This window comes from Eutrigla gurnardus (genome assembly GCF_963514095.1).
Source record: "Eutrigla gurnardus genome assembly, chromosome: 12".
Taxonomy (NCBI): domain Eukaryota; kingdom Metazoa; phylum Chordata; class Actinopteri; order Perciformes; family Triglidae; genus Eutrigla; species Eutrigla gurnardus.
Genome location: NC_139926.1, coordinates 5,559,695 through 5,587,638, shown reverse-complemented (window position 1 = coordinate 5,587,638; position 27,944 = coordinate 5,559,695). Strand labels below are relative to the sequence as shown.

At 41.2% G+C, this 27,944-nt stretch overlaps 1 protein-coding gene across 4 annotated transcripts; it reads left to right on the top strand.

Annotated features, from left to right (window-relative positions):
- Positions 1 to 37: 37 nt before the first annotated feature.
- On the top strand, positions 38 to 27,382 carry ints6 (integrator complex subunit 6). 4 transcript variants are annotated; one of them, XM_084023246.1, is made up of 19 exons: positions 38 to 513; positions 595 to 672; positions 2,369 to 2,518; positions 7,247 to 7,336; positions 10,553 to 10,736; positions 16,062 to 16,187; positions 16,442 to 16,593; positions 17,672 to 17,824; positions 18,979 to 19,111; positions 19,320 to 19,414; positions 19,525 to 19,635; positions 20,152 to 20,367; positions 20,592 to 20,718; positions 22,490 to 22,632; positions 23,068 to 23,251; positions 23,858 to 24,063; positions 24,154 to 24,334; positions 25,043 to 25,136; positions 26,022 to 27,382. In XM_084023246.1, exons 1-19 carry the CDS (start codon positions 403 to 405, stop codon positions 26,113 to 26,115), a joined length of 2,628 nt encoding a protein of 875 aa, XP_083879372.1. In that variant the 5' UTR covers positions 38 to 402; the 3' UTR covers positions 26,116 to 27,382. The 4 variants fall into 4 exon arrangements, with proteins under 4 accessions (XP_083879372.1, XP_083879371.1, XP_083879370.1 ...); XM_084023245.1 differs by having other exon boundaries at positions 23,858 to 24,093; XM_084023244.1 differs by having other exon boundaries at positions 23,858 to 24,093; positions 24,139 to 24,334.
- Positions 27,383 to 27,944: the final 562 nt, after the last annotated feature.

Here is a 27,944-nt window from a genome sequence, read left to right as displayed (position 1 = left end):
CGGGGTCAAGCGCGGAGCTTTGGCTAAAACCGTTGGACAAGCCACAGCGCATTCAGTGTAGGGCGAAGCAGGGGAACACTATGAGGGGGAACTTTGTTACTATGAAACTTAGGAATATTTGCAAATTATTGTAAAAATTATCAAAATCCCTCCTAAATCAATAACCTGCCCCTAGGGTTTGAGGTTTTTAGTTTAGTTTGCCCGGAAAGGGCTTCTTCACTCACTATTCTTACACTTTTTTTGAAAGAATGTGTGAGACAGACAGTTAGCCAGCTAGTGCTAGCTAGCTAGCTAGCTGAGAGGTGATACAGGCGGCAGGAGAACAAAAGATTTTTTTGGTTTTTGCGTTTTGGCCGGTTGTACTGACACCAAGTCCATGCAGTACGTGTCATTATCATCACAATGCCCGTGTTACTTTTTCTGATAGACACGTCCGCTTCAATGAACCAGCGCACCCATCTGGGCACTACCTATCTGGACATAGCAAAAGGCGCTGTTGAGACTTTTATGAAGGTACTGTAACCACGGGACACATTCATGTTGGGAGATCCACAACCCGACCTGTCGATAAATAATTCTCTACTATTTCCACAGCTCAGAGGGAGAGATCCGGCGAGCCGAGGGGACCGGTATATGTTGGTAAATTTTGAAGACGTTCCGTTCGGGATCAAGGTAGAGTTTGTTTTCGGGTCATGTCCAGTTTTGCATTGCGCAGATTGACTGACTCTCCCTGCCTTCACCGCTCCACCACGTTGTGATCGCTACATCAATTATTGTGTGTAGAGAAAATCTCCAGGAGGAGCTTTCATACCCCTTTTAAAACATGGCCGACATTTTGTTTCAGTGTGAGCAGCAAGGAACTCTGGGTGTTATTTATACAGCGAGGAGGTGATATCTGAGGGGAGGAGGAGGGAGGGGGAGTGAGGAGGTGACAGACCAGCTTACTTTACTAGTTTGACATCAGATTTGACCAAACAAAGTGATCTGTAGTCTCTTTACAAATGTTTTGTATCATAAGCAATTCTACAGGAAGTCAGCTTCTCACACCTTCTTAGTTAATTTGTTTACACATATGCAAGCAAAGTTAAAATATACATAAACAACAGACACGTGATGGAGATCAGGGTTTATATCCATGCACTGTCATTGAACTACCCTCAAAAACTGAACTTCTTTGGCTTACTTCAACCTCTGAACACATTTAAAAAAAATTATATATATATATATATATATATATATATATATATATATATATATATATATATATATATATATATAATATAATATAATATAATATAATACAATACAATACAATACAAATCAGGATATATATTTATCCGGATTTTATATGTGCAATTGGCTTGATTCAAAACTATCTTACCTCTGCCAGTTTACCAGAAATTGTTATATTTGGAATCATATAGGAGCATAAAAAAACTGAATTTCTGTAATTTAACTTAGATACGTTCTTTATTTATCATTTGCACAACAATTGGATAGAAGCAATGTTTACTGGCAATGGAAATCATAAGGCTCCCACGATAATATACATTTTTTTAAAAACAAGTAGATAAAATAGAAATAAAAAGACTAATAATGAATAAAATCAAGTAATATACATTTGACAGTAATTGCAAGTGAATAAACAAAATTTGTACTAAACAGGAACATACTAAATGTATGCATTATAACAACTATGTATAACACTGTGTATGTGTGTGTATGTGTGTGTGTGTGTATATATATATATATATATATATATATATATATATATATATATATATATATATATATATATATATATACACACACACACACACACATATACATATATACATATATATACACACATACATATATACATATATACACACTTGTTTTGTCTTTTATTAGGTTATAATTCTGTTTACATTGGGTGCTCAATTTTCTTAAGAGCAGACAACTGAAGATGTATCCAGAAAGTAGTTGTTTAGATCAGATTGCCACTTTGGAAGTTACCGGTGGCAGTAGTCTGGCAGAAATGGATCTTGGCTGCACTTTTGTCAAATTATTGGATAGGATGTGATCTATATGGAATTATTGTAGTGGCTCAGAATCATAAGTTGACTTCTGCAGAGCTTGTCTGGTGTTCACAAGGATCATCCCTTTGTTCTTGATGGAGATATCAATGTCGAAAGAAACAAACCGGTGTTTCCTGCAAATTTGAGTGCATATTGAGCTTTTGAGCTGCAGCAGAACAACATGATACAATGTTTGCAATGTCTCCTTCATGTGTCACATTAAGAGGACATTGAGCTGGGATGTAGGACCTTGTAGTTGTCTGTCTTTGTGTGTTATTGACCCAAATGTGTTTCTTGTGTGTTCTAAGGCTGGATGGAAAGAGAGCCACGCCACATTCATGACAGAGTTGAGGAACCTGCAGGCAGCCGGACTCACATCTATCGGCCAGTCGCTGAGGACCGCCTTTGATTTACTCAATCTCAATAGATTAGTGACTGGGATAGACAACTATGGACAGGTATGTAGCTCTGAAGAGGCAGTGGAGGAAACCAGGTGGATGAAAGTGTGATGACAAGGTGTTATATGCCCCTGACCCCTCTGACCCCCCTATCCCCAGTCCTACAAGCATCAACCACCTGTACACTGTGACCCCACACACTGTCTGTCATGTGCTCATCACACAAACACAACAAAGTAAAAAGAACCCAAAACTCTTTTTCTTCTCCTCTGCAGCCGATTACAGCATTGAGTTTAGATTGTGTTGCATTGATCTGCCACGATGCTCCAAATCATGGATGTACAGATAAAAACATGAGCCGTCAATCAGCTGTGAAACCTTAGAAGTGATGTACTTAAAATGGGAGGATCCTTTCAGTCGGACCAGTATGACAGAACCAGAGCACGTCACGTGACTTCAAAATTACCCCCCATGTTGGTTTAGTGCTCTGTAACTTCTGTTTATATATAAAAAAATATATATATTGCTGCCGCAAATGAAGTACTCACATCTCTACTTACGGAAAAGTAGTAATAGTACACTGTAAAATATTCTTTTACTAGTCCTGCATTCAAAATATGGCTCCAGTAAAAGAACAAAGTTAGACCTATAATCATCAACGTATACTTAGTGCTAAAAGTAAAAGTACTTATTATGCAGGATAATATATATTATATTATTATATTAATGTGATCATCACTTTATGTTGCAGCTGGTAAAGGTGGAGCTTTAATGACTTCATATATGGCTGCCTAGTATAACCTATAATAATACATCATTATTTATTGGTTGATTGTATTTTGTTTTAATAATCTGAATCCATAAAGTACATGTAGTGCAGTAAAAAGTACAATATTTCCCTCTGAGATGTCGTGTAGTAAAAGGAGAAAGTACCTTAAAATTGTACAGTAATTGAATAACTTGATACAAAGAGCTACTAATATTTTAAAATCATAATTAATCTGGAACATGAATTTTTTTTTGCTATACATCAACTTTTTTCAATTAACATGCTTTTAAATGTTAATAAGGTGCCAGAGTCTATAAGGAGCATACAGATTGAAAAAATGTGGGTTAAAAAAATATATCTATATGTATTATACCCACAGAGACCACTCGTCTATCTAGTGAATTCACACGTAGCTAATGTTATCACATGACCTCTGTGTTCGGAAAAATATGGTCGGTGAATTTTTACTTACTTCCAACATGGCAGAATCACACGGGATAACTAGAATTTCCCTTTGGATCCCTGCCACCCAGGCTTATGCATACTGGACGTACAGCAGCCACAATTGATGTCAGATGAAATACGCCCAGGCTGGCAGGAGCGTTACGGACACATCGAACACTGAGGTCAAGGTGACTGTGTCCCGTAGTTCTCATTTAATGACCTCTTTGTGCCTTTTCACAAATGAAGGTCAGTTTGAGAACAAATGGCTTCCTCAGCCTCAGGCACTGTGTTTAGATTCCGTCCTTTCAAAAGAAGTTGTGTAACGACTTCAAAAAAAACAAAACGCAATACAATCTTTTAGTCTTTATTATATTCGAGAATAAGGCTCTCCGCAGTTTCCTGTAGCCCAACGTGATGTATTCATTTTTCTTTTTTTTTGTCTGACTGACGGAAAGATTCCGTTTGCAGCCATGTAAAACTAAAAAAAAACTGATTGACTTGATTAATTACTCTTTTTTGTGCTACTCTGCGGCATCGTACTGTATCTCCTGTGAGCTGCTTTCTCTTGCCAGATTTTGAGCATTGAAGTGAAGCAGTTAGCAGGAAATGATATTTCAAGGGATGTGTTTCTGCAGAATATGAGTGCGTTTATGAGCAGATTAAGTGTTAAAGAGACCTTTTCCATAATTCAGAGGCAGCTGTTAATCACTAACATCCTGCTTTAATCTCATCTGTACTGATGAAGATACTTAAATGCTGTGTTTCCCCTTTGAGCAGTAAACGGCATGTTGTTTTTCTGTCTTCGAAACCACAGTGATCTGGTAGCTTACCTCTGTTGACTCAAAATAATTCAATATCATCCAGTTAAGTCGACTTTGATTCCTCGTGTTAGTAAGGTGTGAGATGATACAGAGAACTAGAGAGGGAGAAGACAAATGGGAGTTAATGTTGTAACAAAGAAACCTTTAGGTTGCCAGGTGTCTGAGATGAGTCTCCTCCGGGAGGTGAGGAGGTAGAGAGGAGGGAGCACCCTCATTTATCATTTAGGGCATTTTCATATATATATATATATATATATATTCATATATATATATATATATATATATATATATTCAATCCAAACACTTAATTTTACAAGATTACATTTGAACATGCCATGTAAAAAAGTTAGGATTTTTTGCCCAAAACGATTTACTGAATAGAGCCTGAATGCATCATAATGTTACTCTCGACAACCTGTTCATGTTAGCTGTAAGCTTTGTTATTAAGCCAATCAGGGCCGAGCTCCCGGCCAGCACCACCAGATGAGTTCAACATGGATTTACGGTTCACAATGTGGATTGGTGGCTAGATGGCGTTAAAGCCTTTCTTCAGATTGTATATTCTTGCTGAATCTCAGCTGATCAGATGGAGCATCCCTACCGGGCCTAGAAATGGCAGAGGGCCAAGTCAACCCGGAGGTTGAGAGAACTGCAACGCAGACTTGAAGTGAACCATACTCAGACCTCCTCAGGTCGTCTTAGTATAAACGGGGATTAAAGGGATCTCCATTAGTCTGGTGTTGTGTTATTAGACCAGCTGATCCTGCTGCTTCAGACAGACTTGGCTGATTATTATTATTGATGCATGTCTTGATTATATTCCCATTTGGTGACAGTTTCCTAAAAACCAGATGATGTCATCAAATGGCTTATTTTGTCTGTCAAATACCCCCAAATCTAAAGTGGCTCAGTTTTCTGTTGCATATGACAAAGAACAGAATAAAATCTGGTTTTAAGGAAAATTCTAATTTCCATAGCACTCTTTTACAAAAACAATAAACGGTACAATAATGTTTATAGAAGCAATAAGCTTAAAAACAGTGGATGATTAAACTGAACTTTATTCTAAGGTCAAGAATAAAGTGCAGTCATTTTTAAGAATAAAAATAGACCTTAAAATGGAAGGAGAAAGCTTTTTGATAATGTGATTTAAAAGAAGCAAACCAGAGTCCAAACAGCAAACGCTCACTTCCCTTTAGTCTTGAGGAAGAAACACTACAGCAGGCCTACACACTTAAAAATGATCAGAGTAATCTGTCAGCGTCTACCTCCCCTCTTACACCGTGCACAGGCATGCAGGAGTGATGGTGAGTTGCTATGGTTACATGCACGCTCTCTGTCTCAGTTGCTCAGAAACTTTCTGCCAATAAACCATCCTTGATGTAAACTTGGTTTTCAACGCAGCCTCAATCTAACTGGTTGCCAGAGCAGGTGGCTGTTTCTTAACTTCATCCAAAAGTTTAGGTGCTGTAGAAATAAAGGAAGTCTGTTTTAAATGACAATATTCTGTCTGTCAGAAATTGTATCCAAAACACAAATTAGCAAAAAAGACAATAAGGCATTAATTCATGAAGCCAGAAAGGATTGAATGTGTCATTTTACTACTTTCTGTAGATTTCTCCCAAAACTTACCATTAGATAATGCATCATTTGCAAATTAAAACATAACATTCAATACAAAAAATAATGTTCTTAATGTCAGTAATCAACTGAGGGTTCATGGGGATATCAAATTTTTTTTACCCTATTAGTTTGACAATCCATCTCTTTAAAGGCTGCTTTCTCTAAATTAGTTTTTCTCAGACTCTGAGCCAGAAATCTCCACATCAGCAGCAGTTTCCAGTTTCATTCCTGTCTATATTCTGAAGGTTTGTTCATATATCATTTAGAAACCTGATTTAAACAACGTTTTATTCGTGAAAACATGACAATTTATTTAACGGCTGTTGGCAGTATCAGTATAATAGTTTAATCTTTAGATAAATGTATTGTACTGTGGACAAGATTACAGAAGCAGATGTCCCCAAATCAAATTTTAATAGCTCTTGTTGGCAGTTTTTTTGCCTCGTTATGTCCGACACTTAATTGCATAGAAACAGTAAACGCTAAGTGAGCTGATGGATGAAACCATCACTCGTCTGGCAAGTTAGCCTCATTGCTCTCTTATTGACATGCTGAGGAAGTGCTCAGTATCATAACCAGGATCCCTCCCGTACACTGGATCCTGCTCGCTTCACTTTGGGCCGTTTGTGTAACTGGACAGATCCATCATTGAGCAAAAACCACAGCCTACAGGTAGAGTCCACACTGAGTGGGTCGACAGCCATTAATAATCCCTCACATTGCTGTCAGGACAGGATGGCCTCTATGAAGCCTCTCTATGACTCTGTGGTCAGGTTTGAACTGTGGGGAGGCTGGTGAATAGTGATACATGCAGCTCTTCTCGTGTGTGTGTGTGTGTGTGTGTGTGTGTGTGTGTGTGTGTGTGTGTGTGTGTGTGTGTGTGTGTGTGTGTGTGTGTGTGTGTGTGTGTGTGTGTGTGTGTGTGTGTGTGTGTGTGTGTGTGTGTGTGTGTGTGTGTGTGTGTGTGTGTGTGTTCATCTCGTCCACGGTGTGTAAAGACCTTTTACAAGAGCTGCTGTAATGTGAATTTTTCTCTATAAATGCGCTTCTTCTACTTTTTGAAATCATTTTTAATTTTAAATAATTTAAATTTTTTTGAAAATGTGAATTTTTTTTTTTCTCTCTTAACAGGGAAGGAATCCATTTTTCCTCGAACCCGCCATCATAATCACCATCACCGACGGCAACAAGTTGACCAGCGGCGGTGGAGTCCAAGACGAGGTCAGCAAGCACATGAGCCTCTCTGATCACACAACAGTGTTTAACACAAGAAACCATGTTATCTGTCACAATGGAGACTAAAAATAAATTCACAGGCAACATTAATTCACAGCACATATAAAAGTATTGTTATATAGTTATGGTCAGAATAACCCCATGACTATAAAAAGCAAAACGGTTCTACTACACTGTCCACTCCCAGCATCATGTCCTACCTGTCTGATGGTGACCCACCACTGACGGGGAACTGAAGCCGTCGATATGTCTCTGCAACGACTCGAGACTCATAACACCTGTTTGTTTCATTGTATGACTTTGGTCTTCTAAAAGTTTAGCTCGGATTCACCAAAGTCACACAATAACACAAACTAGCTCACTGATGGAGGCATCGGTTTGTCAATGGAGTCTGGTGTCTGTGAAGAGAGCATATAATGGCTCCAGTTCCCTGTCAGATACACACTATCTGGGTTTTTCCACCACTGACTATTCATGTCATTTTCATTTGTCTTCAATCATATAATCATTTTCTTGAGCCAGTTAAAGGCATGCCACCAAAGTACACATGCATGTGTGCACAAGATCAGGATGGGAACACCTCCGTCTTATTTCGAGCAGGGAATCCCTGAACGTGTTGTACTGATTTATGCAGCCAAAACCAAAAGATAATCAATTTAACTTTAATGTAGAACAGAAATGCTTCACATTTTAAAAGCAACCTTTACTAAATGAAATGTCATAAATTAGCATGAAAACCTATTGTCTTAGCTCTTATTATAAGCACATGAAGCATGGCGTGCTATGAACATCCCTTGGTGGTCTACTAATCAGAGGAACTCATCCTGCCCTAAATAATTAACTTAATTCTGCCATCTGTAAGCTGCTATGTTGAATATATGTGCTGTGAGACGGCGGTGACGCCATTAAGACATGTAGTCATTCCTGCAGCTTGCAGAGAAGAGGTCAAAGGCATCCAGGTTAAATCCTGTGTTCTGCAGCTCCGGTGTAATTTATGGCCTGTGTGGTACTATCAGTTCAGACCGGGCACAAGCTACCAAGTGACTTTATTGCAGCTCTTCTGGCAGTTCTTTAAAAAGTCTGGGCTGAGAAGAAACTTTAGGAGCAGTACGATGGAGAGAAGCCTGTTACTGTGAAGACACGAGACCTTTTAACAGCACTTCAGTACATAATAAATATCACTTAGTTCAATGTTGTTGGGTTGGGCAGTATGAACTAAACCTTCTGTGGGGGGTAAACTGGTTTCATCACAGTCTCCGGTGTCATGTTCCGCCACTGCATTTTGCAGTTTCGTTTTTGCCGTGATAAACACGCGCACACATTTCAGTTTCAGCAGGAAGCACTGTTTGTACGGTCTGTGGTTACTTAAAGGGTATCACAGCTCTGTTTTTGTCGTGGAGCCTCTTGCTGTTCATTTCAGCGTTACACATTTATACTCTCACGATCAGTATAGTGTTGGTGTGAGGTACGTAGTGTTGCAATTATCAGCTGAAGAGACGTCTGCCTTCTCTCCAATATAATGCGACTAGATGATGCTTGTGGTGCTAAAAACACCAAGAAATAGGTTTGAACAGAATCATGCCATGATGTCTGGAAATGAGTTATATTATTTACATTATGGAGGAGACTCTCCCAAAACACATGTAGGTCTTTCCCTCATTTTAATTCTTATTTGATGCAATAAACATATTGACACACACACATTAAAAATAGCTTTTGCTTTCTGAGGATATGTTCCCTTATGCTGAGTTCACACTGAACACGACAGTGCTGCATTTTTCAGCAAGGCATCCTTCCAGCGCTGCCTGTATCCTTTCAGCACCCATGTAAACCAATTGGACTGACGCAGGACGACGCGCAGGTCTGTGGCCGGCTTGTGATCTTCAGTGATAGTTTCGGCATCTTGTCTTTTTTCTCTGTGTGCCACGAGCAAAATTGGCAAGAAAAAAAACTGATAATCTGCCAAAAACAATATATGTGATATAAATGATCTCGTTCTCATAAATAATAATATATATCCATCCCACGCTTCCCTCCCCTCTCCACCTGCCCATCTTCCAGAGTTTAAATTCCTCAGATTCCCCTCCCACATGATCCAATTAAAATCCATTCACTACTCTACGTATTTGACAGTCGTGTCGAGGAAGAGAACGAACGCGACAAAGCAAACGCACCCACAAGCAGACCGATCAGCTCTGCAGAAAACCGCAGAGGAACAGAAGCGCATGTTGACCGACGCTGAGAAATTCACTTGTGGTGTGGACGACCAGGCTACTGGTCACGCAGCAGTCCACATGGCACGATGTGGCGCCTCCATGTCCAGTATGGACCCGGGGTTACAGTGAAAATTGGAAGAATCATGTTTGGAATACAGTGATATAATACCATCACTGCAAAAATCCTCAAAATACTGTGATATCATTTTTAGGTCCCACCCACAAGTGCCATTTTATTAAAACAGAATGAAGATGGACAGAAACAAGATGGGAAATAAAACCCACTTGATAATAAGGGAAAATAAGATAAATGAATAGAATGCAGAAAAAAAAACAGACCTGTATCAGGAAAGTCAGAGCTAGTTAAAGTGGTCCCTCCACATCAGCCCCGCCTCTCTGTAGAAGAACAAGCTATCACTATCTAACCTATCTATTTAACTAGCTTAGCAGCCAGTCATCCGTCTCCAGAGCTGTGACAACACTTTCTGTTGCCTAACAACGGTTTCTTTTGGACTAGTCAAATGACAATAATGTGTGTTCTACTCCTTTCTATTTCTATGGCATGTCTGCTTGAAATAAAAACATGAATCCGTTTTTCAACAACTTTCCAAATGGAAAATCTATTTGAATTAAATACCTGATGATTGACTCTTGCCTATGTAGGGATGAGCCATGAAGGAACGAATGAATTATGCATGTACCTTGTGCTATGTCTATGTATTAGGCTGCCTAGTTTTTGTGTGGTTCTTGTCTTGTCTGTTGTATTATAGAGCACACTGCAGCAAATTCCTAATAACTTCTGTTGTTTGGCAATTAAAGTATTGAATCTTGAATAACGTAAAGCATTTCAGCAATGTTCCCATAAAAAATCCTGCTGATTGATTTTGGATTTATATTAAATGGAGGGCGAACATGGTGCATGCTTTCACACTGTCCAGCGCATCGTCTCTAGTTCTGATCCTTGCTTCGTCTCGTCTCTGTCCAGCTCCATCTGCCTCTGACCACGCCGCTGCCCGGCAGTGAGCTGACGAAGGAGCCCTTCCGATGGGACCAGCGCCTGTTTGCTTTGGTGCTGCGCATCGCTGGCAACGCTTCAGTGGAGCCCGAACCCCTCGGGGGCGTCCCGCCAGACGACTCTCCGATCACCCCCATGTGTGAGGTCACTGGAGGTAGGCGCACTGAGAACAACCTGCTGTTTGGTCGATGTATGTTATGTGCTTCAAGGGGCATTCCGCTGATTTTACACATCAAGGCCAGTTTTACCCGTCATGAGTCTGCAGGCTCTATGGAGTGTGAAAGATTTAAAGTAAGCACCTCTAAGATATTTATTTAACTATGTATTTTGAGCCCTCTGCACATTGAAATCAAGATGGGGTGGGGGGGGGTAAAAACCTGTTGTTGAAGCTGCCCTCGCCAAGTGGATTGAAGATACCCCCAATGAGAAACTCAACCAGCGCCGTCAGCACATGTGGACAGATGGCGGCTGCCTCCATCCATAACGCTCACCGGGTGAGCGAGTGAGAAGGATGCAGCTAGCTAAAAAAAACTTTAAAGCCTCAACTCAAGCGAGCACTTATTGAGGCAGCAAGACAGTAAATAGTGAAGCTGTCCGTTTCATTACTTCCACTTATAGTGATGGAACAGACATGACCACTCTAATACCTTGGTTATACTTTCCACAAGGGCAGGCGTACGGACATGAGCTCACGTGGAATCATGACGAGGAAACGTTTCTTTTATGTTTTTTATATTCTCCAAATGACAATCCGTCATTCCTAAAGCTCCTCAAAGTTTCTGTATTTTCTCCGCCCATCTGTGTCGCGTAGTTAGGAAATGAACAGGAGAAAACGACGTCGCTTTGGCTGTGCAGACACTTGCCATCCCTTCATCTCTCTTATAGCTTGTTTCAACTAGTTAGTGAAGCAGCATACTGTTCTTTCCGGTCGCTGCTGGTGTTAGTTACATTCAGCAGTAACTATGGCCGAACAAACAAAGAAAAGTTGATGACAGATGATGAAACTTCAAAACAAATGCAAAGAAAAGGTTCAGGACAAGACAGGGGTTCCTGGGAATCTGCACTTACCACTTATTGCCATAGATGGAGCCAAAGTGACCAAACTAGTTCTTTGAGATTGTAGCTGTGTCCCAATTCACCGGCCGCATTCTTCTGAGGCTGCGTTTATATATCACAATGTCAAAGACTCCCTCAAATGCATCCCAGAAATGCAGCCTTTTCCCGGATTTGGAGGATTCTACTGATTCTTCACGGCCCAACTTATCCCATGATTCATTGTGAAATATTGGATTTTTATGAATTTCTCTGGCTGGCTCTGATTGAACCAGGAAGCAGTGAGATAAACGGAAGAGAAGATATTGGTCAGAGAACACCTTCACAACATGTCCCAGTATGAATATTAGGAAGAGAAGTTGAAATCATTCATTTATGGCGACTGGCTGAGGTTTAACTTTCAGCCAATCGTTGACCTTCTTTATACTTTGTCCCCACCCTCTGAGCTGTCAGTGTTATCACGTTTCTTACAAGAACTGAATTTCAAACTCAAATTTGGTGAGTTACTTTATCTATATATAGTTAGCATACTTTCTGCATACATCTTGTGATGCACCTGGACACGTCCTCAGTGTTGTCCCATCACCAGAAGTATACATAAAGTTAAAACTCGCCTCCTAATATGAAATAAAATGAATAGAATATGATCTCTGGCTCCATTTCAATCACGTGTTATTAGTTACCTCTTCTCGTATCAACTGCAGCTGGTTGCCAAGCGACGGGTGGGGCAGGAACAGCTGGTGACACAAATGGGAAATCTTATGTAGTTAGACCAGACGTCTCATTTCAGAGATCGCTTGATTCAGCCATCGCTGTCTTCAAAGAATGCTATTGCGTTGCAGAGTGTCTCCAAACAAGAGGAATAAAAAGATAATTGTCTTATTTGATTTAGTTCATTTGTGATGATGCTGAGTATTTTTGTTGTTGCATCATTAACACAAATATGGTTTACAAGACATAACAAACAATCAATACAATCTAGCTTGTAGCCCATACATTTCCAAGTGACTACAAATAGTCCAAAATTCAAGTAAATATGTTTGAATAATTATATTTGGAGGCCTTTGTGTCTGCATCATTTATGAATCAATAAGGTATATAATGGTAACCTGTAAGAGAATTAAGAGGAAAGTATGTTCCTTTATCACAGACAGCTGGCTAACGTAAGGACATGACCTTCAGTTATTGTTCATAAAGTATAGCCAGTTACATGACAGACATATTCCTCCTGGGAGTGACACCAGCCTAATTTATAGTGCTGCAACAACCTGGTGGGACATGCTGGGACAAGCTCAAAGTATTTATAACACCACGTCAAAATAGCTATTTGTCAAATGCATTCCCTGATGAATCATCTCTATCAATACAAAGAAAGTGGAGAATAGATCTTGTCTTTTACTTTCCTTGGCAGCTGTTTGTCTCCCTGGTGGACGGAGCTCCGTCTCAACACTCTGTTACTTGTGTTTACAGATTTGAACAACCCAGTATGCAAACATTGTTCTCTTGTCTTAACCACGGCAGCTCTGCTGCTGCTCAAGTGCACTTCAGAGTAATTGTTGATGGTATGGTAACATGGTTGGAAAGCTCAGATTTCACCTTCTCCGGTATTGCACCCCTCTTTGACTGCCTAACATCTGGTTTTAAAGTGGCAACAAATGCATGTTTTTAACTTCTTATAATGAAGTAAATGTTGATTCCACAATGTAACCACTACAGAATACTGATAGTATCAGTGTTTGGATTGGTTCCCTTTAGGCCTCGCATTCACAATAGAGGCTCAAAAAGTCTGATACGGTTCTAATATACAAATACTGTGATATATACATTACCGGTATTTGTCAAGTTAAAAAATTTTTTTTTTCATTTGGCGGATAACTGTGCATAACAAAATATGTAAATCTAAAGACGAACAACATCCTTCTTTCTCTTCCCGGCTGATAAAGAGTCGCTGTATAAAACACATCAGGTAGAAAAAGTTACATTAGTGATGGAACGAAGCTTAGTTAGCTAGCGGTGCCGTACATTGTGTGAAATGAGAGATGTAGTTCACTGATCGGTTTCACACAAAACTAAATCTTTTAAATAAACAAACGTGTAATTTATGCAACAATTCAAACATGACCAACAAATGATTTGTACCCTAGTTTTTTCTCAGAGCTGATGAAGGAGGTAGGTAAGCCATCTTGCTTCCTTCTCAATAAATAAACATGATGTTGAACATTTACCTTCATGTCTACTTCTGACTACAATACATTTGCGTCTGTACGATCGGTCACTATGTCAGATAATATGATCGTAGAGTCACAACGTGGGCAAGCAGATTTCTCCCCAAAAAGACATTAACATTGAAGCCTGGAGGGAGAGAGTCCATGCTATTTGCAGAGAGGGCGTAGACTATGATCACTCTAAACAGCATGCATGGGAATGAAGGATAATATATTTGAATAAGGGCCGTCACATGATTCAAATTTTTAATCAGATTAATCACAGGGTAGCTGTGGGTGAATCATGATTAATCACGATTATTTACCATTTGTAAAACTACTCGTAGAAATTCCCATTTTCTCTGTATATTGTTGTGGAAATGCAAAGATAAATGACAGAATGCGTATATGCACCAGAATTTTAAACCTCTACAAATAGGGATGCACCGCTGCAACTTTTTTTCCAGAGTACAAATACTTGAATTTCAGTAGTTGAGTACTGATATGAGTATATACAGTATATTACTGTTCTAACAATAACTTTGAAAACATTCCACTTTATTTCCTGATACAGAGTTTGCAGTAGATATATTGATAATTAACTGTCTAACCATGATATCAGTTACACAGTTAAAATAAATATTAAAAAATAAAAAAGCTAAGAGACTTAGAGGAGCAGCTTGTAACTTTAAGGAGAATAGTGCTGGTCCACCTTAAAGCTCAGCCCACCTTAAGTGCTGCTGAGCAGCCAGAGTTGTTGCTAACTTCAGGGCTAAATCTTGGTCTAGATGACCTTATTTGGAGTGTTGATGGAGCAGCTGCAATGTTAGCATAGCCTAGCACCCACCAACCATTCAGAAAACACTTTAAAAGTTGTTTGCTTGTCGTCTTGCTGACGGACGTAACAAAGCATGACTTCAGACTTTACAAATCGTCAGAACATCCTCTTCTAGCAGTAGACCTTGATCCTCCCGTCTCCGTCCTCATGCTGCCTGGTTGTGGAAGCAGCTGGTAGGAGGAACAGAACAGAATGATGCTGACGGAGGTCAAGATTAACACACATAGAGAGAAGCTCTGTGCAGCAGTCAGTGGTGCTGAATGCAGAACATGACACAGCTCCATTGTCAGTGACAGTCTACAGTACATACTGACGGCCCATTACTGCTGATTGCAAACCTGACACAAAGCCATGGCCTATTGAAACGAGGGAGTGAATGGGTGCATAACAAGGTCATTCGAGGTGAAGCTGGAGGCTGTAACTGGCTGAATTAGGCTAATCAGTTGTAGTTCGGGAAGATGGCGTGTCTGACACTTGTATCTATAGCAACTCAGTTTACTCTACATTCAAATGCTGCTTTTAGATAGATAAATGTTGCTAATAGGCTAAACTATTAGAGAGATGGCCTGCTGTTGGGCTTGTTTTCTGTAACCAGTGTAGCATGAAAGCATGGCAGAATTAGATGTCTTACAAGTGGACTGCTGGCTTCTTTTGTCTATACACAACATCAGGGGGGCAGCTGTGGCTCAGAGGTAGAGCAAGTTGTCCTCCAATCGGAAGATTGGCGGTTCGAATCCCGGCTCCTACAAGCCAAACTTTCCTTGGGCAACCCCCAATTCCATCAATGTGTGAATGTGTGTGAATGAGGCGGTTCTGTGAATAAAGGTAAAAGTGACTGAATGTAGTGGAAAGCACCTTGAGTAGCTAGTCAGCTAGAGAAGTGCTCTATGAATGCAGGTCCATCAGCCCAGATTTTACGTTTTTGGAGCCCAGAGAAAACTGCTCAGAGACAAATCTGCATTGGCTCGGCGATTGCGCATCGGCACTTGAGCACCATGTGTGAACTGTCCAAAGATGTGAGCCGAGATTCTCGCTGGTGCCTCGCAGACACATTCCAGATATCTGGCATGTTAGATATTTGTACCTGCTGTCAGGGAACTACAGCCAATGACAGCACAAGACACAGATGTAGGGTAAACATGTTTCAGTTTAGTTTTAGGTGTTTTGGAAGGATATCATTTTTATTTTGTTTCAGTTTTATGACATTTTATTTATTTATTATTAAATTTAGCATAATAACCCTGTTGTACTCTACCTGCTCAGCACTAAAACCTTTTGAATACCTGGATTCAATACGTCATCCAAGATCAGTCATGAGCCATCGATCTCCTGTTTAATTTCTTCACATGTCAGGTCTTTACATGTAAAGTATGTTTCATTGCAGGGCGTTCCTACAGTGTGTTCTCTCAGCGCATGTTGAATCAGTGTCTGGAGTCTCTGGTGCAGAAGATCCAGAGTGGAGTGGTGATAAACTTTGAGAAGACTGGGCCTGACCCTCCCCCATTAGAGGGTAAGAGATATGAGACATCGCTGCTGCACTGTATCTGTTTGATTAGCACAGAGCCTCTCCAACCCACTTGTCTTTTAAATAGCCTCTGAGCTCATCTCCACTGTGGTTCATTAGTAGCTGCTGGATGTCACCATCATATCTTAACTGCACACACACTGTTTTATCATTCTGTTATGTTTCATAGCTCTCAAACACTTTGTCTTTAACTATGAAGTCAGCTTCCTGTCTTACTGTCTGTCTGTCTGTCTGTCCAGACGCTCCTGCTGAGGTTGTGAAGGCTGGTCCACAAGCTTGGCATTGTTGTCACAAGCTGATCTACGTACGCCCCAACCCTAAAACCGGTGTCCCCATCGGTCACTGGCCCGTCCCTGAGGCCTTTTGGCCAGACCAGAACTCACCCACACTGGTAGGAAACTTAAGTTGTGTACTGCATTATCCCAAATGTTTCCACAATGTTCAAACCAGAGAAATCATCATTTTAATCAAAGTAAAGGTGTGTTTCATTTAGTCGCCTCTCAGTCGTGTCATATCCTCTTTGTTAATGCGACAGCGTTGTGGTTGTCTGCCAGAAGCTGTCATAAACAGACTTTTTAAAATGTTTTTTTTTTTTTTAAAGAACATTTTACTGTCAACATTTTTGATCCTCTAATATCAAGATACATATTTAATGTCAGCTTTTTTCATTCAGTATCATTTTTAGTCATCAGAGAAGCTCAGCTTGCGGCCCCTCCAGGACGTCCTGTGTCCGCTGAAAACTATGATTTTTAACCTGGAGCTACTTTATTTTAATCAGCGTTAACTGATTAATTATTATTTTTTATGACACACCACATTATAGCTGATATATACAGTATACGGCTTTTGAATTTGGGATAAAGAGTATGTCTTCTTCAAATTAATTTTGAATTTATGTTCAAAATCACATTTCGCCTTTATTTGTGGAGGTCTTTTTGAGCTGTGTCCACTATGTTCACAACTTCCTCTTTTAATTTTTATCATTTAACCTTTATTTAACCCGTACGTCCCTTACGAGCTGGCTCCTGATCTCTCCGCTTCACTACGCTTTAGTATGAGTCTATAGTGGCACTTTGTTTTTTTGTGTTTTTGGTTGTTTGTTTTTTTAGGAAAATCCTGCCCGCTGTACCTAAAATAAAATATAAAATATCTATTTGGTAAATGGAGTAACAGTAAAAACAGTGGATGACTTCAGACTTAAGACGTTATTATATAGACTTTCTTTTAAAAAATGACATGAAGTTGTGAGAAAACAGAAACCCCAGTAATATCATGCATCTTATGTTTCTAAATATCAGATGATAATAAATATTGACAAACCAATAATTAGAGTCCAAATGGGAGATATAATATGAACCGTCTCTTGCAGACGAGCTGAAAAGTGCATTATTCTGTATCCACTATTAAAATTATACGATGATTCTTACAGTGCAGAATGTGATATGTACTATAACGTATTTACCCCCCAGCCTCCACGCTCAGCCCACCCCCACGTCCGGTTCTCCTGTCTGGATGCGGAGCCCATGGTGATAGACAAGGTGCCCTTTGACAAGTACGAGCTGGAGCCTTCGCCTCTCACGCAGTACATTTTGGAGAGGAAGTCCCCGCACACCTGCTGGCAGGTACAGCTCCACCACAGATGCCACACCAAAGAAATAATAGATGCTTTATTAGAAAGGACTTCAACATTAGAGCGTTACGTCAGATGTTCCACCATATTTGCGATGAGTTAATGACGACTTGGAAATTTCACCATGTCAAACCCTGATTTGAATGATTAATCATTTGAAATCTCAACAAACTGCTGGAGTAAGTTGTGTGAAGTGTGACTGGTGTCTTATGAGGGGAATAATGGGTGAGTGAATGAGGGGGGTGATTTCTGACACGGTGACAATGATAAACTGTTAAATAAATGTACATAATAAATATAACAATACATAATAAATATCAGCTACCTATGTAAGTGACCATAGTGTTATAGGATGTTGCATTCTGATGTCAGCATATTCAAATTGGTTATTTCTTGCTGTGCTGTGATTGGCTGATTATCTGGCGATATCTTTCATGGCAATAGCATGGACAAGAGTCTTTGTTCTTGATGAAGTTGTTACATTCCAGTAATTTAGTGGCTGGCTAGTTAGCTAGCTAGCTTACTAATTTCACCCTACTTTCGTGCTACATCGGTTACAGAAAATGCACCAGACGACGTTGTCACTCATCTGGAGATAGCAGCCACGCTGAGAGTGTGGATGAACCATTAAGTTGTTAAATTTCACTCGTTTAGCAGCTGGCTGGTTAGCTAGCTTGCCTACTAATTCCACCATGCTTTCACGCTACACTGGTTAGAATTAACTAAACAAATTCCCTCTCCTGCCACCCTCAGGCCAAACTTTACTTTTTTTTGTACCACTAGTAATCCATATCAAACGGTAGGAAAGTTGTCCCTCCGTGTTTCATTCATGCTGTACGTCCTCTGGTCGCCGCTAACCTGTAAATGTTCAGACTGTTTGTCTTCCCCCTACTAATGCAGGCATATGAATGCATTAATGGAAATAATTACTTAATATTACCGTGATGCCTGCAGGGCCCTACATAGCAGGAGGTTAGCCGAGGTGAAAACATAAAGTTAAAAATCACAGAGGGAGTGTTTAACGTGCGGTATTGCTTTTCAAAGAGGCGAGGCTCAGCGTGACGGCCCCAGTGAACCAGCAGCTTATTGTTTGTGTTTCTAATGTCACCACACATCGATTGATTTTTCTCTGCGTCTCTGTTCCAGGTGTTTGTCTGTAACAGTGCCAAGTACAGTGACCTGGGTCAGCCCTTCGGCTACTTAAAGGCCAGCACGGCTCTCAACTGTGTCAACCTGTTTGTGATGCCCTACAATTACCCCGTTCTTCTGCCACTTCTGGGTGAGACTGATGATTTGACTGTCAGTGTGTGTGGTGTCGCCTCGTTATTTCAGAACATTCATAGGGAAGCAGGAACGAGTCTTTTGTACTTTTTACTTCTGTGTCATGTTGTACTCTTTTGTTTTTCCTCATGCATTTCCTCCACGACTGTTATATAAACATGTGCTTTTATGACTGTCATTTTTCAGTTTGTATTTTCTCTTTGCAGACGACTTGATCAAAGTGCACAAGTTCAAGCCCACCATCAAATGGCGGCAGTCCTTTGAGAACTACCTGAAGACCATGCCTCCATATTATATCGGGGTCAGTGGACTTCAGCTCTTTACATTTAAAGAAAACATTTTTTTATTAATATACGACGACCATAAAAGCTGCTGCCCATGTCCTAACACTGGTCTTATTGGTTTCCACAGTCCCTCAGGAAAGCTCTGAGAATCATGGGAGCACCCAACCTGCTGGCCGACAACATGGAGTACGGCCTCAGCTACAGCGTGGTCTCCTACCTGAAGAAGCTCAGCCAACAGGTGAGAAGTTAGCTCTCTCACACATCTGACCTGCGGCCATTATAGATCATTTTCACTGAAGACATTTTGTCTCGTCACTGTAGGAAAAGCGCATGTATAAATATTGATATTGATTGCATTTAGCTGCTTTGATTTCAGGTTCCTGGTATCGTGCATGTTTACTCACAGTGACTCTCAGTGGAAGACTTGAATAGAGCAGAGTCATTGTTATTAGTAACGCAGTCCCTGCTATGACAAAAAGATGAGAAACTATAAGGTCTCCCTGCATAAATCAAGGAGATATCATTTTAATTATGTATTTATGTATGTTGTATTTTTGTAATATGGCTCTTCATTATGATGGCAAGCTAGATAACCTTTCAGGTCATGACCCCTTATCATTAATTTCAGTTAAGACATGATGTGGTAAAAACTGCCTTGGTAAAAATGTGTATGAACCCTGACATTAACTAATAGACTGACTGTAACAGCGTTCAACTTGTCCCAGGCATGTTAATAATTTGCTCACATTTGCAGTCAAAAATTGAGTACGACCGCCTGATTGCCTTGATTGGTAAGAAGCAGCCGCCGGAGGCCGGCATCAAGGTGCGCTGGCGAGGTGGAGGCATCTCTCTGGCCCAGCGCCGGGACTTCATCCAGCAGCTGCAGAGCCTCTCCGGAGACACTCCAGCCCTGTCCATGGAGCTCAACCCAAAAGAGTTCCAGGGCTTTCAGCTGGCACTGCTCAACAAGGTAACATTAAATTATTGTTGTTATTAATGTTTCCTCTTCAGTTACACTTACTCGGCTCTACTGAGGTGCATTTACTAGCTCTCCCTTCCATCCAACTTTCCTCCTGAGGCTTTATTCAGGTGTTTAATGTAGTTTGTTGAAAACAGATCGACGGTATCCACTGCAAAAATACGACAGTATGTCACCAGAAAACGTCTTTTCGCTCTGTGTTGCATCCTCATCAGGGCCTGAAGCCGCAGAGCTTTAGGAATCCCTATGACATCCCACGCAGCCACCTGCTGGACCAGCTGAGCCGAATGAGGAGGAACCTGCTCAACACCAGCGTCTGTACTCTCAGAGGGCAGGACTCAGGTCAGTTCCCTTCATCAGCTGGCGCCATGATGGCAGCTTGTCATCCTGGGGTCCCACACTCCAATCACAAGAATTATATACATTCAAACATCACGTCAGTGCCAGTCAGCAGACTGTTCCAAACTTCTTATCTTAAAGAGAGAGCACAGAACTGCAGGCCTATTTCGCCAGTCAAGTGTGACCGGCCCGCCAATCAGTTCTGTTTACAAAGATATCAAATTTAAAACCTGAGGGAAAAAATCCAGCAAAAAATTGACATCTTGCCAGAATGTATCCTTCATTTTCTTGGCAAAACAAATCCATAATGGCCAACGTTGCGTTGAAAAAGAAGCGTTTCTATATCTATGATCATAGAACTGTAAGACGAGGGGGAGCAGCAGCAAGTCATTGGACCATCAAAGTGAGAAATATACAGAAATCTATTATGTTGTAATTCATTCCCATGCATGCACATCAAGGGGTCGAGTAGCTCAGGGAAAATGTCCGGCCCCCAACAGCCCTACTGTACAGGCTCTGTAGATCACAGGAGATGTGTGCTCAGTCTAGGTAGTGAGGAGCATTTTAAACTGGCCTGTCTTGTCAGATAAATAAAATGGTTCACTGTGTCTCACACCCACTTTTGGGTTTGGTCATAATTGTGCTGTTATTCCTGTAGCCACACCCAAAATGAGGGTAAAAACTTCCCACACAGATGTCATGTTGCTCTTTAAAGGTGTTCTAACCCTGAAGTCTGGTCAGCGTTTGAGTTTCAAACATTCATAAAATAAACTACCATTATTAGTAAAATGTGAAGAGGTCACAGGGTTGACGTTGTGTCAAAGATAGAGATATCTACTGGGATGAGCAAGCTAACCAGTCTTGTAATAGCACTCGTGACCTCCAGAGGCGATGAGTCACTAGCGTGCTGCCGGATTGGAGGACTGGTTCGGCTGCCGTTCCAATCAGGCTCCTTCATGAACGGACCAGGAAGTGGGACAGGCCTCGGGAGTCAGATCGCAGACGGGGAACCGTGAATCGTACTTGTTATTCAAGGATCCGTGTGCGTTTGAACTTAGTAACAGAGTTAGTGCTGGGATTTACACTGGTTAAATGCTAGAGCTACAGCTAATCGCTAACTGAAGGTGACTGGGAGTCAAACAAAAGAACAAGATGTTTGTTCATTTCTTTGGATCGAATCCAACAACCAAAGTGCTGAAGCGTACGCGGAGCGCTCAGTGTGTCGCAGGAAACACACCGATAGAAAAACGGAAACTACAGGCGACGCCACACGTGAAGATTAGAAGGTGGCAGTGCTGTTTTAACCGTCTCTCAGTAGTGTGGTTGACTGTGGTGTATTCTTGTCCTGCTGTTGGTTAGAAGTTCCTACTTGTTTGGAGCAGATTGCCAGACCTTTTTTTAAAAACACAACATGTTATGTTTTCCACTTTTTAATATCGGCTCGTAAAGGGATTTCACAAGGCGCTGGTTCCTTCCTGAACACCCCACGATACAGATAGATGAATTACTTGTTTTTCTTTATCTTTTGGAAAAATGTGTTCATTAAATTCTGGATCAAGTGGGTCAGATATGTAAGATTTTGTTGAGGTTATCACTGACTGACCCTGTGCTCCTGTTTCCTTTCAGCAAACCTCATTTATTTTTATTCTATTTTCTTTCAAGTGTCCCCAAGACATCTTTTTTTTATCTCTCCCAAAATGTACAAAGTAGCCTATAAGTCCCAAAAATGAATATATCTATTTTTAACCTGTTGAATGTCCCTGTCTCGGTCCAGACCAGCTCCACAGCGTGCCAATAGCCCAGATGGGTAACTACCAAGACTTCCTGAAAGCTGCTCCTCAGCCTCTCCGCGACGCCGACCCCGAGCAGCCCAAACGTCTGCACACATTCGGCAACCCCTTCAAGCTGGACAAGAAGGTAAGACTCAACTGGGATGGATCCCGATTAAAATCACTGAAGTTGATTGTGGTGAATTATCGGGATTATTGGGAATAGCGTAAATATGAGTTGATTTGAAAAAGGTGTCTTAGTTCACTGTCATGGTAGACAAGTGAAAAAATAGTCTTTAGTTTTTTATTTTATTTAAGATTATTTGATTGTTTTTCACCAAAAAGGATGTTCACTAAAGAAGATATGCATATGTTTCTGTAAAGTGATTCCAGTATGTTTAAGTGAGTTTTAAGCATATTTGATGATTATCGGGATAATCGTGAATTGCGATTATTTTGGATAATAAAATAATTGTGACATGAAATTGTCATATCATCCCATGTCTAGCATCAAGTAACGCTGCTGCTCTTTTTAATGAGTACCAGACAGCCTTATAAAGTGAGGACCTTCTTCCCCTCTCAGGGCATGATGATTGATGAGGCCGATGAGTTTGTGACCGGCCCTCAGAACAAAGGAAAGAGACCAGGGGACAGCAGCAACATGACAGGGGGCGGTCCCAAGAGACGCCGCTGCATGTCTCCTCTGCTGCGTCTGGGCCGAGCCTACACCCCCCCAGTAACACCGCCGGCCAGCCCTCGACCTACAGGTAGTTATATACACGTCTTTGGAAAGAAAACCATCACTGGTAGACACTCGGTTTCAGTCCTGGTCTTTTGAGTGCTTGAAGACGGTCAAATCGTACTCCAAACTGTCACTGATGCCCTTTTAAAGGTCCTCTGTTATAAAAAAGTACATTTTTTATTATTATGAAGCGGGTCTAAGTGCTATATAAATAATGTGAAAGTATATAAAGCTCATTCCATGTAGAGATACACACTCACGACTATACAATACTATAAAAACAAATGAACACGTTAAAAGTCCTAAATCACTCACACTATAGTGGACTATAGAGTTCCCCTTTTTGCAGTGCTGTCCAAATGAACAGGGAAACTTATGAAACCCTGTATCGTTATATTAATTGTGGGATACAAAGTATCCCACGATGAATCTTGAAAAGTAGTTACCATCATGCATTGCTCTGAAGGACAAATGACAGAAGGACAGATGGAGAGAGTCATTTTATTAATTTATGAATTTGGTAAATATGGTCATTGTTCCATTATTAACAGCAGCCTAGATCACTCAAAAATTCACTCACAGAAGAAGAGGCAACTTGACAAAAATATCTTTTAAATCTCTGAACCTTCAGACGTGGACATGAACGACGGAGCACCTGAACCGGACCTGATCATCAACCACCTGAATCAGAACCACTACAGCTCAGACGGGAGCTCGGACTCGGACACGGACCATTCCTCGGAGCCGGTCCAGCACCTGGAGAACCACACGGCCGCCGACCCCGAGGACCTCCAGCACGGCAGCAGCGAGGACGAGGAGGAGAACGGGCAGCTGCTAGTAAGCGAGCTGCAGGGGGGCGAGCTGCAGGTGGGCGAGCTGCAGGGGGGCGAGCTGCAGGTGGGCGAGCTGCAGGTGGGCGAGCTGCAGGTGGGCGAGCTGCCGGCGCCGCCGGGCAGCGAGGGAGGAGCAGAGATGGTGCTGGTGGACGAGCAGCCGCCACGCTACCTGTCACCTTCTGCTTTGAAGAAGCACATCCACATCGAGACGACGAAGGTCAACAACGAGCTGAGGACGCTCATCAACAAGGAGATCAGGAAACCTGGCAGACGTACGTAATCAAACCATCATAGTCTTCTTTTCTGGTGTCGACCAAATCTTTATTTGATGCCTGTTAACGAAACAACCATTTACATTTTTTTTTTACAAACGTTAAGATGTAAAGGCAGAATTATAGTTTAAGACTATTGCTACTTTTTGTGTCCCTCAAGCTTTGACCTCACTGTTTTTCTCTCGTGGAGAACAGTGAAAAAAATGGGATGATAATAAAAAATATACAGCGCTTCAGGAAAGAATCTACGATGGCACATTGGAGCCGTTGTAGGTTTAAAAAAATGACAGAGCCAGAGTAGGGGGTTAATATTACAAACAAAACCTAAATAGTCAGACATGTGCAAGAGACAAAATGCCGCCGTCTTTGCTCCTGAAGTAGAGCACGACGAAGGTCCTGACCGTTACATATACGTGTTTTATCTCATGTTCTTTCTATATGATTTATATAAATAAATACAAATATAAATAGTGTATTTTGCACTCAGCGGCTCATGTTACTGCAGTGTTTAAGGTGGCGTCTGTGGTGTGATGATGTTTGTCCAACCTTTCAAAGTGAAGCCATGTGCTTAACAAGTAAATAAACCTCTTTAAACTGAGGCAGCTGAAGATGAAGGCTCATCCTAGCATGAAGGATGATTGTAGAACTATTGTAGAAAGAGAAATAAATAAGTGATTAATCGTCATCGACTTGCTCTTTGTGTTCCAGACTACGAGAAGATCTTCCTCCTCCTGAAGCAGATCCAGGGAACTCTGGACACCAGACTCATCTTCCTTCAGAACATCATCAAAGAGGCAGCCAGGTTACTATTATTACTCTGCTGCCTCACACAATAACAAATCAGATGTTTCACTTGTGTTGCTCTTCTAGCTTTGCTTAGGCTGTCCCTTCACACAAGACTGTATCGCAGCGCCGTGATCACAGCAGCATCTCCTTTCAGCCCTCCAAAAGAACTCGGTCCACCTCGGGAGGTGGTCTCACGTAACCTTTGCATTGTGCTCCAGGTCCACTTTGCCCTTTGAATTGTATCTTAGCCCTCTTCGCTTGCCGTACACAGATCACATGGGACGCTAAGTCCAGCCAGCTACTATATTATATCATTTGTTTTTTTATTCTAATAAAATAGTTTTAATAAACAAGTTGCGATTCACTAAGTGCGTGCATTTTACAACCATTAAACTCAAGGCTTCAAAACAATGCAAGCGTGATGATAGAGAAACATGCATGTGTGTCCGTCAGTCCCGCAAGACAGACAGTTATTAAATTAAAAGATGACAAATCACAGTAACATCTGCAGTGATTGCACAGGCGAGGGACATTGGAGGCAGCTACTTGACGATTGTGCAGCAGCCCTGAGCTTTAAATAGTCCAGTGAAAAAGCTGCGTTTTCCATAATCCTGGATGACACACAGACTTAATGAATGGGCTAAATGAAGTCATTTCATGTGGACTGCACTGCAGTGCCACGTCAAAGTAAAAAGAAAAAAAAGGAAGGAACTATATTGTGAACAGAAGAGGACTCGGGCTGAATTTTTTTCAAATGGAAATGAAAAGAACCGATTCCCTTCGCTGTCGGTCCACTTTAAGAGGACTGGGCACTTTATGTGGAAACACCTGAAATGTTGCCTTTTAATGGACTTAATTGCTGCAGAATACAAACGCTTGTTTTCATCGTTTGTTTCTTCAGGTTCAAGAAGCGCGTTCTCATCGAGCAGCTGGAGAACTTCCTGGAAGAGATCCACAACAGATCCAATAACATGAACCACGTGGACACACTCTGAGACCGGCTCATTCCCCAAACTGAACTCCAGCTTCCTGTACCTGGGCCCCCACGGTGACGAGGGGCCCAGCCTCTTCAGTGGACTCAACATAATCGTTGGTTTGCACAGTTTTAAATAAAGACCCTGGATGGTGCCAGATGATGAAATTGTAGAACGAGGAAGCATTTAATTGCTGCAGGTGAAGCGTTTAAGGTTTCTGGTCTGTAAAGCGTCTGAGCAGGACTGCTTTATGAACTTTGCCCTTAATTATTCTCCTCCTGGTTTTCTTTTTAAGAAGGCAAATGACATTACAGGAGGCGGCGGAGTCCCTGAGGGTCAGTTGTGTTTTATTGGTGTGTAGGAAGGCTTCAGGTTGTCGTAGGTAACTCAGGGTCAAACAGGATCCACTTTCCCTCGCATTCATTCGCTTTTCTGTTTCCACACTCCACTTACCGAAGCACTCCAAGGCTGTGCTTCTAAACGAGCACGACACGGCTCAAGTATTGAATTCTGTCAACTTGTGGTTTAACTGCAATTAACGTTGTTGAGAAGTTACTTAATAATTGTGATAGAACTGTGTCCTCTGTGCAGGTTTTCTGAGAGGTCGACATGGAGTTAAAATCATTGGTTACAAATGTTGAAACACAGGGACAAAAAGCTCAGGAACTAACACCAACGCATCATAATCAGCAATAACACCGGAGCTACTTCTACCCCCATTTTATCTTAATTCAGCTGATATGCAACACGGTTGAGTGTTGATGAATGACGTCTCGGATGCCATCTCGTCCCAACGTGTTGGTCGCTGCCAAATAACTTTAACCCGCCTCCGACTCTTCCCCTCCAGCGCCATGAATCTCAAACCAACTATTTGTCGCTTAACCGCGAATGCACTTGTGTACATTTGAGAATGTTTATTTAAAGTAATTTAAAAGAACCCTTTTGTTGCTCCCCCCAACAATCCTCCTTCTATTTTGTTGTTAAATTTTCTCAAATATACACAAATAATCTGAATGAAGGTGTCGAGGTCAAGAGTTGATTTCTGATTCAGCCCTCTTCTGTTCCCTCCCTCCCTCCTGGGTCAGGGACCAAAAATCTGCCATACATGTTTTTGTCTGTGAAGAGGCCGCTACCAAAAGAGTATTTTGAATACACTGTATAGATGTAAATAACCCTAGAGTACTATTTAAAGAGAATGTTCAGTGGAAAATGGCCTTTTTGTAAGTATTTCCATGAATAAAGTTTCTATTTTACACTGTGAAGGGCCGTGTAAATAAAGTGTTCTGTATAGATGTGACTCTGTGTTTTATTTTGTTTGTTTTTTGCAGTAAAGAAATGACCAAAACAGCCTGTGTAAAAACACATGTATTAAAATTTTATTTACAGGCTTGTACAAAAATATTGTCCCTCTTCCTGAAGTGTCCGTGGAGCCTCCCGTTGGTCCACAAATAAATACCGGGGGGGGGGGGGGGGGGGGGTTAGTGGGTGTGTATGTGGGAGGTGTTTGGGTGTCTTAGGGTGCTTGGTCAGCTGGGTTCATCACTCTGCCCATGAACAAGATGGATCCTGAAATCAAGAACACCAAGAGTTATTGGTTAAACATACACCACTTTTTTTTTTTAAAGCTGAAAACTAATGTATCTGGGTTTATACTGTTGTACTTGATTGATTTAGGTCCACGTCTTGACATTTAAGTGAAAGTATTGGAATTATTCATGTCATAAATATACATAGGGACTGCCCTCTACTGGTTGAAACTCGAATTTTGCAATTTAATTGAATTATTAGCTGATATGGAGGCAGCTTTAAAGTTAAGCCACCAGCCTCACCAAACAGTAGTGAAGAGTAGC

Excerpts from the sequence above, each read along its gene's own strand:
- ints6 (XM_084023243.1), top strand. The coding sequence starts at position 403 with ATGCCCGTGTTACTTTTTCTGATAGACACGTCCGCTTCAATGAACCAG. Across the intron at positions 24,094-24,123 it reads TGCAGGGGGGCGAGCTGCAG|GTGGGCGAGCTGCAGGTGGG; the intron begins GTGGGCGAGCTG and ends GGCGAGCTGCAG. Across the intron at positions 24,335-25,042 it reads GATCAGGAAACCTGGCAGAC|ACTACGAGAAGATCTTCCTC; the intron begins GTACGTAATCAA and ends TTTGTGTTCCAG.